The 13193-nt window shown below is 40.1% G+C and overlaps 2 protein-coding genes across 5 annotated transcripts in view; both read left to right on the plus strand.

Annotated features, from left to right (window-relative positions):
* The first annotated feature begins 207 nt into the window (after positions 1 to 207).
* On the plus strand, positions 208 to 5320 carry plaua (plasminogen activator, urokinase a). Its single transcript, XM_074676256.1, has 11 exons — positions 208 to 318; positions 1463 to 1567; positions 1669 to 1726; positions 1819 to 1957; positions 2952 to 3034; positions 3121 to 3162; positions 3246 to 3423; positions 3538 to 3683; positions 3993 to 4133; positions 4224 to 4372; positions 4727 to 5320. The coding sequence occupies exons 2-11, from the start codon at positions 1517 to 1519 to the stop codon at positions 4919 to 4921; spliced, it is 1182 nt and encodes a 393-aa protein (XP_074532357.1). The 5' UTR covers positions 208 to 318; positions 1463 to 1516; the 3' UTR covers positions 4922 to 5320.
* A 6610-nt stretch (positions 5321 to 11930) lies between these two features.
* The window catches only part of LOC141795086 (vinculin-like), a 36591-nt gene continuing 35328 nt past the window's right edge, over positions 11931 to 13193 (plus strand). For all 4 annotated transcript variants that reach the window (XM_074675845.1, XM_074675847.1, XM_074675846.1 and 1 more), the window contains exon 1: positions 11931 to 12374. In XM_074675845.1, the coding sequence (XP_074531946.1) occupies positions 12207 to 12374 (168 nt within the window). In that variant the 5' untranslated portion in view covers positions 11931 to 12206. The remainder of the gene's footprint in view (positions 12375 to 13193) is intronic.

Below are 13193 nucleotides of genomic sequence, written 5' to 3' on the forward strand. Positions count from 1 at the left end.
ACATATATTTTTCTGTTGGTGTTACTGTGGTTTATGGGGGAGGAGGGGGTGTAAAGTGTGTCTGTGTCAGAGGAAGTGACAAATTCATTTGACTTAGACTTTGCTGATCATCAACAAGAGGGGTGTTTTCATACTGCTCCCTAAACCCCTCCCACTGTGCTCCAGAGTTTAAATGAGAGGGAGATCAGCAGGATCTGCACTGAAACACCAGAACAGCTGAAAGCGCCCGGACACAACACAGGTGCAAATCAGACAGGACAGAGTCAGAGGGGAGAGATAACAGACAGATTCATCGGGATTGCAAGTTTGGAAAGAAAGGTAAATGCATCTCACAACTTTTGAAGTTAGTTGTTTTAGTCATTGGTGCATTATCTTTTACCAGTCTGATTAAATGAAATTGAACATTTCTTGTCAAAATGCAGTTTATGGCATCTTTTGAAGACAAACATGAATGTAAGGAGGAAAATGCCCTTGAAATAAGTTATTTATAAATTAATAAACTGTTAGTTTGACCCAATGAGGTTCACTATGAAGCTCCTTCAGGATACTCAGACACCTGGTGGATATGAACAAAATATTGTGCAAGAATTTTGAGAATGTTACTGACTTATCTAAAGAAATTTAAGGGAAGTTTGAACTCTTGAATGCGAATTTGATGCATTGGATCTGAAAGTGTGTATAAATCATTTATGCAGATTCATGGAATGTCTTTGATTTGTGTTTGAGTGTTATCTTTGAGAAATAATACTCTTCTTTGAAACATTCATAATATCATAAACACATATGTGAATTGTGCATCATTATTACTGTAATTATTTTCCCGACCTTTAGTAAAGACTCACCTGCAGTAGATGTTTTCTAAAAAGCAAAATTAAAGTTGCAAAGTGAGGATGACTGGATATAGAATCGTTTTTAAGCCCATCATTCAGCTTTAAAAGGAAAAAGGAGACAAACTCAAGGAGGGACTGATGTGTTGTAGAAGTGGATTAGACATAGTGTGCATCTGATTGTGTATCTGTTGGACTTAGAGAATGGAAAATAGAGTTTTATCCACATCCTTTGGTCATAACCAAGTTCAGACCATGACCTAAAAACACATAGAAAAACTATCCAGACTGTATGTTCTGCACGGATATTATGATGCACATGCTGTGAGCCTGAAGTGATAATGCACTGACAGGTCTGATTACGATGATGTTTATAGAACAGAGCGCACACAGTATGAGCATGCTCTGACTACACATCCAAACCTCCACAGCATGGTTTATCCCCAAGTTACAAAGATACAATACACTCAGTGTGCTGTAAAGATGGGGGAAATCTATAACCCATACAAAGACTCATGTGTCTGTTCATAGACTCACATGTACTCTGAGATAACGTCCATATAAGGCCAAAGGGGTTGTGGATTCAGGTTTAGTTTCTTCTTGAGTTCCATTTCTGTATTTCTTTCTTTTTACAGAACAGCTTTGGACATAAATATCCTCAATAAGAAGAAGTGCAACCAGAACTGAAGATGGACCTGTTAGTCATCCTTGTTACACTTGCAGCACTTAGTGTGGATGTGGTAAGCTTCAGTTTGAGGAAGTAAATCTATAGATTTGTTAGTCACACCTGAGTCTGGGAAAGTTTCATAACTCTGTCTCAACTGTGTTTTCTTTTCCTCAGGCTTTTTCAAGAAGGCCTAGTAGAAGATGGACACCTGAGCCCAGGAGGACTAAAAATGGTAACGCACTTTCAAGAAAACACATACTACTGTATGTTCTCCATAGAGGTATATCAGACATCTAATGTTTCTCTTTGTAACGTGATCATCAGAGCTGTGTCGGTCTGGAGACGGGAGCAGCTACAGAGGATTCATGTCAGAGTCAGTGTACGGCAGAAAATGTCTGAACTGGAACAGGTTTAGAAACCCTTGGGGAGCTTCGAAAGGAGTCGATAACCACAGCTACTGCAGGTACAGATTACCCTCACCTGTTATGGTGCTGCATATAAGTTAAATAACAAATACACTCCTGGTAACTTGATAAAGTTTTCTCTTTTTGTGACATGCTCTGTGGCTTCTTTTGTCACATTTTTCCTTCATATCATATTGTTTTCCAAAATATTAAATTGTTTCCTTTTTTACCTCATAATATTATGATGTTTTTTCATATCGATTTGTGTTTTTATCATATTGTGTATTATTTCACAGCATCTTTTTGTATTGGTCCTTATCCTATCACCTCCCTTTTTTTTTTTTTTTAATTGCACTGGAAAAATTGAACCCTAAGCAAGTGATTAGGCTATGTCTTATTTTAATTAAACATGAAGCCTGAAATTCTTCTAAAGAGTAAAAGAAATAATCTGCCAATGTGAAAAGCTTTTTTTGTTTTGTATTCAGAAAATATTCTCATTTCATAGAAGTAGACAAAAAGATCCTATTTAACTTTTTAAAAACAATACAGGCATCATTTTTGAATTTTAATATCTTTAACTAAGAAATTTTCCTGTACCTGTCAAGTTAATGAGGCTTGTGTTAATACTAATAAGCCCTTTTTTTATTGAAATAAAACATAAACGTGTTTCTTTACTTATCCTTCCTCATTGTTATGAATCATACTTTTCACATGGGATCATACACCATGTGGTGTCATATTGTACTTGTATTAATTTAACATATTCCAGTTTAACAATCTCAGTGAATCCATCAGTCTTTATTAATATTGCGTCAATTCACAACAAATGTCTCAGGACACTTTACAAAAAAAAGTTATTTAACTCTATGTTATCTTAAAGACGCAGCACTGGGACAAGATGAGGAGTTTTATCTCATCTTATCTAGTTTTATCTCTGTTCAGTGTCATGGTGTCTTGCATGAAACCATTTTGTATTGAACTTAGTTTCTTTGTTTCATTGTATGAGACTCGATAAGTTATCCTGTGTTTAACATAACTGCTCTGTAATCTCAGGAATCCTGACCACAGTTTGATGCCGTGGTGTCGTGTCCAAAGAGGACGCACGGTTGTCAGGGAATTCTGTGACATTCCCAGATGTAAGTTTGAAAACTGCTCATTTACAACAAATTCTTTTCTTTTTCCTTTTTTAATGCTCTATTTAATTTATGATTTTTGTTTTCAGGTTCCACCCCAACAGTTAAACCTGCACCTGCAGTGGATACAGGTTTGTTGTTTGACTTTCACACTTACACATCTCATCATGAAGGCCTCTATCAGCACTGACCCGTCCTGTGTGTGTCCCTGCAGAGTTGACCTGCGGTGAGAGGTCTGAGCGGAAGCTGCTCAAAATTGTGGGTGGTTCTTTCACACCTATAGAGTCTCACCCATGGGTGGCTGCTCTATTCCTACGCTCTCGTTTCCTGTGCGGGGGCTCTCTCATCGCACCGTGCTGGGTTGTCACGGCTGCACATTGTTTCTCCGATGGGTGAGAAAACACAACACTCTCATTTCCTCCATGATGGCAGCATGACTCAGAGGGGGATGTGTGCTCTCTGGATAAATATTAACCACTTGTGTCTTTTTTTTCCTTTTCTTTCAGGAATCTGACCAACATCAAGCGCCTGTCTGTGTACCTGGGGAAGTCGGCCATCAATGAAACTGATACTGAGAAAGAGCAGAGCTTCACTGTAGAGAAACTGATCATCCACCAGAAATACAACGACTCCAACTTTGACAATGACATTGGTAAGCGCTTTGGTGCATTTCCAGTGCAGGAACCTCAAGTTTAAGGGGAACTTTTCAGTGATGGGGACCAGGGTCCCCTGGGAAGGCTATTGAGGGGATGTTAGTCATCCAGAAGACTTTAAACAGGTCAGCAGGCTTTTCTTTGTCAAAAAAAGACAAGGGAGCAGCCTTAGGGCACATTTGAGTCACTTAGAAAGTAGTGCTTGGGAAGAGTTCCGGGTCCTTTGGGTGGAAATGAGGCCAATGAGTCAGTAAGATAAGACCTGATAAGGTTACAAGTTAATGCCTGTGTTTGTCTTTGCATTTCAGCACTCTTGAGGATCAAAAGCAGCAGTGGAGGATGTGCAGTGAAGTCAGCATCCGCTCGGACTGTGTGCCTCCCTCCGTTTCACACTCAGCTTCCTGCAGGAATTCAGTGCAGCATTGCAGGGTTTGGGAATGAGAAGTACAGTAAGTAGTTCAGATTCTCCAGTGTACAGATTTATGAATAATCTCCTCAGACATGCCAGTGATTCTTACACTGTGTTTTGATTTCTGCAGTGGCATGGCATTACTCTCAGTACCTGAAGCAGGCTGAGGTGAAACTGATCTCTCGGGCTGATTGTCAAAGAAGATCCTACTACGACTATTGCATCACGAAGAACATGTTCTGCGCTGGGAGCCCTGACTGGAGCATGGACGCTTGCAAGGTGAGAAAGGAGCTCAGTGACGGACCAAAGATTCTTCTCTCAGCTTAAAAAAAAGGTCATCTTTGCTCGAAAGAGTGTTAACACAGGTTTCAGAGTTCACTCTGTTCTCCAAGACTCCCACAGTTTGCATTGCGGTATCAGCAGTTTCAATTCCAGATCCCTGAATATATTTTTGTATTTTTGCATTAGAAAGGAGGAAGTTCAAAAGGAGTACATTCAAAGAGAGGGAACTGATTACATCTTGTCTGTCTCATATCCTACCTTGACATCTGAATGTATACAAAAGCTGAAGTGCATCAAAACAGTAAGAGGAAGTTGTTATCAAGTGACTGATTCATGTCCCTTTCCCTGCAGGGTGACTCTGGAGGTCCGCTGGTGTGTGAGGTGTCAGGGCGGATGTTTCTGTATGGTGTAGTGAGTTGGGGGGAAGGCTGTGCCAAGAAGAACAAACCGGGTGTTTACACTCAGGTCACCAACTACAACAAGTGGATCGCAGCGAAAACAGGCCTCTCCAAATACACAAATGGCGTCATGTTCCCTCAGAAATAAAGCTGTAGAGGGTCTTTTCTCACATTGGGCATTTCATTTCTGAAAGGAAACTTTGGCAGCAGCTTTTATTTTTGAGTGAAATCTGTTTTAATGTGAGCTTGTTGCTTATTGGTATTGTTTTTCTCACACAGAGAAATTGCGTTTTGCACAGTGAAGATTTTCTGAAACAGTTGAAACTGAATGTATTTTATTATCATTTGTTGTATATAGTGTATATTTTTTATATCATGCGTATTGTTTTTAATACAAGCTATTGTAAAGTTTATTTTTCTTATTTTATTCAATAAGCATCATCTTTTGTAAAAGGCTGGTCCTGCACTTGAGACTTTTCTTAAATAAAGAATATTTGCATTCCATTGTATCCATGCTCATTGTGCTCAAAACTCAATGAACTTACCTTTACTTTTACACCACATAACCCCCAAAATAACAGTTCCAGAGACTAGATCTGCCTTGCAAACAAAATAAAGGCAATCAAAAAAAAAAAACAACCATCTAAACAACCAAATTACCATGATATCATTTTATGTGAATTTCCAAGTCAAGAGGAAAAGTTGTAGCATTCTTTTTTTAACCTGTAGCTGTGACTCTTCAGTGAGTAATGTCAAAAATAACCTTCAATTTGACTTGTAAATAATGAATAAAATGTACAATTTTAAATTATTTACAACTTGTATGCATATCTTTTTTTTTTAAACCTTACTCCTCTATTACCGTTTCATGACACCCCAAGGGGCCCTGATCCCCACTTCAGGCTACATGAGGGTATGTCTGAATAGTAACTGCAGTAATACTGATAGAGTCCGACCTTGTCTGGTTCATTGGCTCAATAAAGTCTGTGAATCAAGCTCAGAATGTTCTTTAGAGAAAAAGTCCCAAAGTCAAACACTGGAGGGCGCTGTTGTGTATGTAATAACATGAAGCTGATGAGTAGCCTCAAACATAGAAAAGACTTCATTACAGAATTCAGTGTAATCAAACTGACTCAAGATCAGAGTTTGTATCTGCATAACTGGATTCTTTCTTCAGGGAGCTACACGAAACACAACGTGCAGCATAACCAGCTCATAACTAAAGGGACTGCAAGGGCTTTCTAAGTGATCTTTGAAAAGTCTCACTTCCAGATATATGCCCAATTGTAATCCACAAATGGAAATAAGATTATCAGCACCAGTATAGGTTATTCCTAAATGCTATTGCTACGCAGGACCGGATTGATCTACAACATCTCAAAGTCTCTACGACAACAATATACCAGCTGACTACAGTTGGCTGAGAAGAGAGATCTGCGTTTTTATCTGATAAAAATGTATATTGGATTTACTTTGTAGTGATGGTAAACACTGGAGCCTAGCTATCAGACAAAAAAAAGACAGAAGAGCAGAAGAAAGTAATAAATATAGAGTACGTGTTAAAGGCTAAAACACGAGTTAAAGGCTAAAACACGAGTTAAAGGCTAAAATACAGGCTAAACGGTTTGTGATAATGTCCATTCCAACCCACATGTAGCAGTTATTCTGCAGTGGACATAACCTATGGTACAAACTGACAAAGTTAGCTTGTTATCACATTTCAAATAACAGCGATGTGTAACTGATGATCAATACCTTATCTCGTGTTGAATCTGGTAAAAAGTTGTCTTGAAAAAACAAAAGTAGAGTTAAAAAGAAGATCTGATCCTTATTAATTTTCCAAAACAAACACACACCTTAGGTACCACTATTTACGACTCCAGGTCCACTTCAAACAGATGGCCCTTTCAGTCCCTCTGAGTAGAATTCCCCAAAACAACTGCATGGGACACAAATTACAGCATAATCAGTTTGATCAATAAATACATAAATAAATCATAAAACTACTTCCTGTCTAAAGCGTGGTCCTCGTCAGAAAATATGGGACATGTAACTTAACATTTGCATCATACTGGTTCTGAAACTTGGAGATGAAGCTCGAGCTCACAGATCTGGTGACACAGAGAAAAATTTCTGATCTCATTGCCAATAAATTGATTGTTATAAATCAATAAATAGTCCCTCATGATTTGTTTTTCCCTTAAGCAATCAAGTCAGGGAGTCAGTTTAAAACCTGCTGAGACCATGAGGCAGTTTGAGTTTTTATTTTACACCAACCATCTAAATTTTCAAGACCCTTTTGGGTAAACACTGCGTTTGATGATAAGACTTAATGTAAATTTGCTTCCCTCCTCTCCTAAGATGTTATTTAGTAGATAAGGATGCATGAACAGAACACCAGCTGTTGACTAGGTTTTCTGGCTTGATTCATGAGGAAATTTTCAAGGTCAAATCTAAATATCCTAGATAGGACATTTTGGTATACAGCCAGAAGTAAACCCAAGAAGACCCGACATGCAATAAATAAAACACAAATAATTAGTTTAATCTACAAAAATCCTCTCCAGATATATTCCAGCCCACCCTGAGAGAACATCCTGTTGGACGTTTCACCCACACTCTTATTTTTGGAAGTAAACACCCTCTGCAGACTGAGCTGTGTTAAAGGAAAGGTAATGTTTTTTTATTTACCCTCCATGCTGTTAAAAGTATGACTCATCAAGAAGCTGCTGTTTTATGTTCATATGCAGCACCAGTCTGGTTTACTGCAGAGAGGAGAGAGCCTGACTCTCAGGGAGCTCTCAGCAGGACAGAGTGAGTGTTTATGTGTTCAGTTGTCCACTGACTCACACCTCTCTGTCTAATACCTCCAACACCCGCACTCCCCCCTGAAGACAGACGAATGCTGCAGCAACACTCCTTAAATCAGAGCAAATATATTTTAAACAAAGAAGTGAAGAGCTGTTCTTGAGGCTGATGCTTTGCAGAAACACAGTCGAACACTTCTGTGTTATCGTCTTAACCTGGGTGTCAATACATCCCGGTTCAACAAATACTTAGACATGAATATGTCCTCAAAACAATACACCATGTTTGTGAGTCTGATTTGTCAGTCAGTGTCATTGCCAAGGCTGCTGCTGTTTTAACAAAGAGAAACATCCCTGATGCGCCATGGGTCAAAGGTCAATGATCCGTCTGTAAATGTGTCAGTAGCTGTCAGCCTGCGGTCGTCTTACTGACAGGACCTGCTGTGTATCATCGGGTAGTTTACAAAGAGCCACAAGGCAGTGGAGTTACACTTTCCTTTGAAAAGGACCAGGAAAGAAGAATTCTGTGTTTGTCTCACACTACAACAAGTGTTTATTTACTACAGCATGTCTAAGTCTACTCTGTTTTGTTGCAAAAATTAAAGGGCTGACAAAGAATATGTCATAGTCAACAGTCCCTTTCTTCTCCACCCCCTCTTGGTCAGGTATGCTGCTGAGCTTCAATCCTGCTGTTCTGGTTCTTGGTTCCTCCTGACATTTGGATCTGCCCCCCTTGGACTTTCCTTTTCCTAATCCAAGTGTAATCATAGTTTAAAAAAGACCTTGGTCTTAAACATCTTATTTCCGTGAGAACGAAAAAATTCACAATATTTTTGCAGATTTTAAGTTTGGCTGACTTGATTAAGAGGTAGCAGGAGGCTAAAAGTCCACCTCAACCCCAACTGTTTGCCTCTCATTGACTTGGTGAAAAGTTAGACTGAGTCAGCATTCTGACGACAGGCTTCACAACGCTGCTTTAGAAACCAATTGATGATGTCACAAAGAGTACACTGGTGTATTATACCGTCTGTGGTTGCAGTGTAGGCCACTGATCTGGTGCTTAAGTAACCATTATGTTTCTATTCCACCCATGTAATTCTCCTGTTCAGTATTCATTTTCAAATAAAGTTTTTGTTAATTATCGTAGCGTTTGCTCATTTATATGAGGTTTTGGTTAAAGCATCCCTGTATGGATAATAAAGTTCTGATATTGCCACTCTCATATGAATCCAGTATTCTTTTTTTTGTTTTTTTTCAATAATCTTCAATTATTTCATTGAAAAATGGCTTAAACCCATAGCATACAAGACCACTTGGTGGAAGTGGGGCTTTCTATAACTCAAATGTTTGTTTCTCTTTCTTGGTCACCCTAAAAAAACGTCAAAAACTGCCTCACTAGCGCCACCCCTGAAGTTGCATGTTCTGTAATTCAGCTCCACAATACAGTTCAGTGTGCAACCATGAAAATAGGTAGGCACATGTAACATACCCAGATCTACCCAACAGGAAGTCGTCCATTTTGATTTGAAATTATGATGACCCAGTTCACAAGGTACGTATCTGAACAAACCCCTCCTGGTTGTCAGAATTATTTACACCTACCCTCTCATTAACCTACTCATACTGGCTTTGAAAAATATCACAGGAAATGCTGATTATGTTGTAAGCTATGTTTATTATTTCTTTACGTTATTAAGTAAGGTCACTGTTAATATCAATCTGTTTCATTACTAGAAAACAACCCAGAGGAGCTTAAATTCAACCTGTTTGAGATGAGAAAGACTTTATTTGTGTGTGGGTTAGTATGCGTGCACACCCCAGCCAGCCCATCCAGACCCATTTATTTCACTGCCTTCATGAAGCTCTCTTTAATTTGGATAATAAAATGTATCCTTACTGATGGCATAATAAATATTATATTTGCCGCTTATTGTCTTGGATAAGTGAGGTGGCATTTCACTCCAGTGCCAAAGCTACAGGTTCAAATCATTCATGTGTTGTTTCTTATAAAGCTTCCAACCTGCATCTGACACATGATCTGTGTTCATTAAAAGGTGGGTCAGGAGTTCATGTCTCCAGACCTAAATGTTCAGGTCTAAATAAAGACTGAGGATTCAGCTTGCTGCTGCTGTTGGCTGAAGGAGTCTCTGCAGCAGGACAAGGCTTGCAGACCCTGCACCACTCCCACATGTAGTTGATTCTACGACTGCTTCCCTCTTTCAGCTGTCCCACTGGTTTAACACCAGCCTGACAGGTTGCACTTGAAGTTGTCTCAATTGAATATTTCCTGTAGTGATCATAGCCAAAGGATTAAAATGTTGTAAGTGTTGTTCCTGCTCTTTAGATCGCAATCTGTTTCGGGGAAACCAGAGACCCCAGCAGCTAAAATAGAGGTATTTATACCCCTGAGAACTGGAGTTAACTAAAGTGTGAGCACCCATGAGACCCTCCTGTGTGTGTGTGTTCAGTGAGAATCCAAACCAGCAAGACCAGACTCCCTGGTCATCCTGGTATGAATATTTACTCCCCTCAGAAATTGTCCTTACAGAGAGGTAAGACTCGTACTCGCAGCATCGCAAACCCATATATGGATGGAGGCAGAGTGGAGGAGCAGTAAAGTAAACTGGGGTCTGTGAGTAATCAAGGGGGGATAGGATGAACTGTGTTTGGCCTCAGTAGCACTGCTGCAAACTGTCTGTATACAGGGACTTGTCTAAATAGACGGTGATAGAAAGCATTGCAGGAGGGAGTTAAGGAAGGAGGCTGAAACTGAAGAAATTGCAGTTCATTGAGTGGCCAGTAGGGGCTGGCTCCCAAAAGTGAGTCAGACCTCATTTGGAGCCATATTAGAAAGCAAAACCATACAGAAATAACCTTGAAATGAAAAAAAAAAATGTGATTGATGTTTGTTTATTTTTATATTCATGATTTTTTTTTTTTTTTTATGTAACTGATGGGCTTCTGGAAGTTTTTCTGACAGAGCTGCTGAAAGACAGCTCTGAAAGACAAATCTGAGAACAAAGCTTTCATGATCATGTGTAATAATGAATGTGTTATTATTTTTTTCTTGATCCCAAGTTCATAGAAAACAGTTTGAAGGCTTTACTAGAAAAAAAAAAACAGTAATAACAGAAAGCGTATTCTAATTATCACTGTTAACATTTCATATTGTGGATTATGGTGGCCCTGAAGTGCAAAACACCACAAGAAAAAAAAAAGGAGAAGAAGCAGAAATAAGATAAGATAAAACTTCTTATCTTGTCTTGATGTTGGGTTTCTGCTAATAAAATTTTATCAACATTTACAGGTCTAGACCTGTAAATGTTTTTAAGTGTCTTAAAATAACATTTGTGATGATTTGGCGCTGTACAAATAAAGATTGATTGATTGATTGATTGATTGATTGATTGATTGATTGATTGATTGATTGAAATACAAAAACGAAAGGCCTTTGACTGATTCATTTAAATTTTTTTTTTGGACTCTGATGAAGTATTTTGGATTTGTAATCCAAAAGACATCTTGGATAATGAATGTGTTGAGTTTATTTTTCTATTAACCGTGAAAAATTAGCAGTATGAGAAGAATGGAGGCATCAACCGGTTGAATTTACTGGAACCACACAAAGAAATTTAGAACATGAATTTCCGCGAAACAATTAATACTGGGCGTCTCTGAAAAGTCAAACAACCCACGAAATGGCCAGGAAAGATGCAAAAACTGCAGAAATCAAACTTGTTCCAAAAATGATGGATTAAAGTTTTGACAACAGTGTGCAATCATGGTTGACATAACATGAGATCAAATTTCTTTTTTCAGAAAATGGACTGAGTGTGGAAGGCCTTAAGTTTGTATCATCAGTAATTCTCCTGTTGTGTGGAAAATCTGTTTGTAAATATCCCCATCCATTTATATACACAGACGAATACGGTTCCATTTTTTAATTACAGGGTTTTCTTCTGTTGTTGTGTTTTGCACTTTAGGGCCACAGTATCAGGCACTGTGCAGCTTCTCCTTCTCCCTCCAGTTTTTCACTGATATGAATCTGACCTTCATTAACTTCAGTCATGTTCACAGCCTCTCTCTGTAGCAGATATCACCTCTTGTCTGAATGCTTAAATCTCAATCTTTACCCATCTAGTTGCTCCATCACTTTCCTTATTGGGGCTGCTGGCATGCATGACGTCATTTGGGAAGCGCTTTCACTTACTGTGCGTGTGCTTGTGCATGTATTTGTGTGCGTGTTTGTGTGCGTGTTTGTGTGTGTGAGAGATGTGTGTTGGTACGTTTGTGTGCGCGGGGGTGGAGGGACGGGGGGCGTCAATGCGCACCAGCACCAACCCGCTTGGCAGCTGTATTCCTCGGCTGTGATTGGGCGGAGGGCGGTGATTCCGTCTGTCACGATTTGGGTCGCTCCCACCGGAGGACACCGACCGTCTGAGTCCAGGTTTTACCGGGGGAGCACACCGGGAGGAGAGACTGGAGAGGAACCGTCCCAGGGGCTGGATTGGCAACTCGGGATTTGTCGGAGAGGACAGGAGAGGAGAGAGGGGAGATCTTCAGTGCTGGATCCGGAGCGACCAGCCGCCTTTTCTTCAGTCAGGGCTGCGGTAAAAGTCGTCCACGATGCCGGTGTTTCACACCAAGACCATCGAGAGTATCCTGGAGCCGGTGGCCCAGCAGATCTCTCACCTGGTCATCATGCACGAGGAGGGGGAGGTGGACGGTAAAGCCATCCCGGATCTGACGGTGCCGGTGGCCGCGGTGCAGGCGGCTGTCAGCAACCTTGTGCGGGTGAGTCCCAGGGCGTCAGATTCCTCAGACCTCAAAGTGACATTTATCATTCAAACTTCAAAATCTTACCATTACTTCAATCACTGCTTCCATTAATCACTTCCATAAACAACAGCAGCAGACTCACTCTGCACATGGAGCAGGTGCTTGTGGTTCAATCTCCAGGTAGATTTATACCACCTTGGTCCCTGCTCGCCATTAAAACCATATAAAACTGTCACACACCCAGCTGACGCTCGTGCCAGTTCCCAGAGCTCCTGCTGCAGTTTTTTAATATCATGTCACACAGTAATCCAACAAACATGTGAAACTTTGACCCTGGCTGCTCATCAGATGGCCTCAGAGCTTAACGAAGTTTGTGGGGCGGAAGAAAGTAGTGCAGATTGAATTAACAGGATGCAGATCAGCTGGTGGGAAATGTCACTTGAGGGCTACTGTGGGGTTATGAAACCAGCTCAGATTGTTGCAGAATATGCACTTCTGCGGGACAATAGAATAAAATCTGCTCATTAATAATTGCATCTCCGGTAATTCATCTTATCGTTCCCTTTGTCCCAACTTCTTTCAGCCTCACCCATCTCCCACAGTCTCCCTTCTCTGGCTCTTTTATTCTCCATCAAATTGACCCCACATATTGTATAGAAAGACCCTGATGTCACCTCTGTAAGCACTGACCAGAAAAATCAATACCAGCCACATCATTAATGCCAATTCAGGTCGGTGTAATTGATGCAGGGGGGGTGAGTGGGCTTCACTCAGTCAGAAGGAATCAGCAGCAGACAAACACTCACTCCTTACACTTTAATGATGGTATCAGAG

This window comes from Halichoeres trimaculatus, unplaced genomic scaffold (genome assembly GCF_033239565.1).
Source record: "Halichoeres trimaculatus isolate MK-OKI-2021-1 unplaced genomic scaffold, fHalTri1.1 fHalTri1_scaffold_8, whole genome shotgun sequence".
NCBI lineage: Eukaryota > Metazoa > Chordata > Actinopteri > Labriformes > Labridae > Halichoeres > Halichoeres trimaculatus.

Excerpts from the sequence above, each read along its gene's own strand:
- plaua (XM_074676256.1), top strand. The coding sequence starts at position 1,517 with ATGGACCTGTTAGTCATCCTTGTTACACTTGCAGCACTTAGTGTGGAT. Across the intron at positions 1,568-1,668 it reads CAGCACTTAGTGTGGATGTG|GCTTTTTCAAGAAGGCCTAG; the intron begins GTAAGCTTCAGT and ends TCTTTTCCTCAG. Across the intron at positions 3,684-3,992 it reads CAACTTTGACAATGACATTG|CACTCTTGAGGATCAAAAGC; the intron begins GTAAGCGCTTTG and ends TTTGCATTTCAG.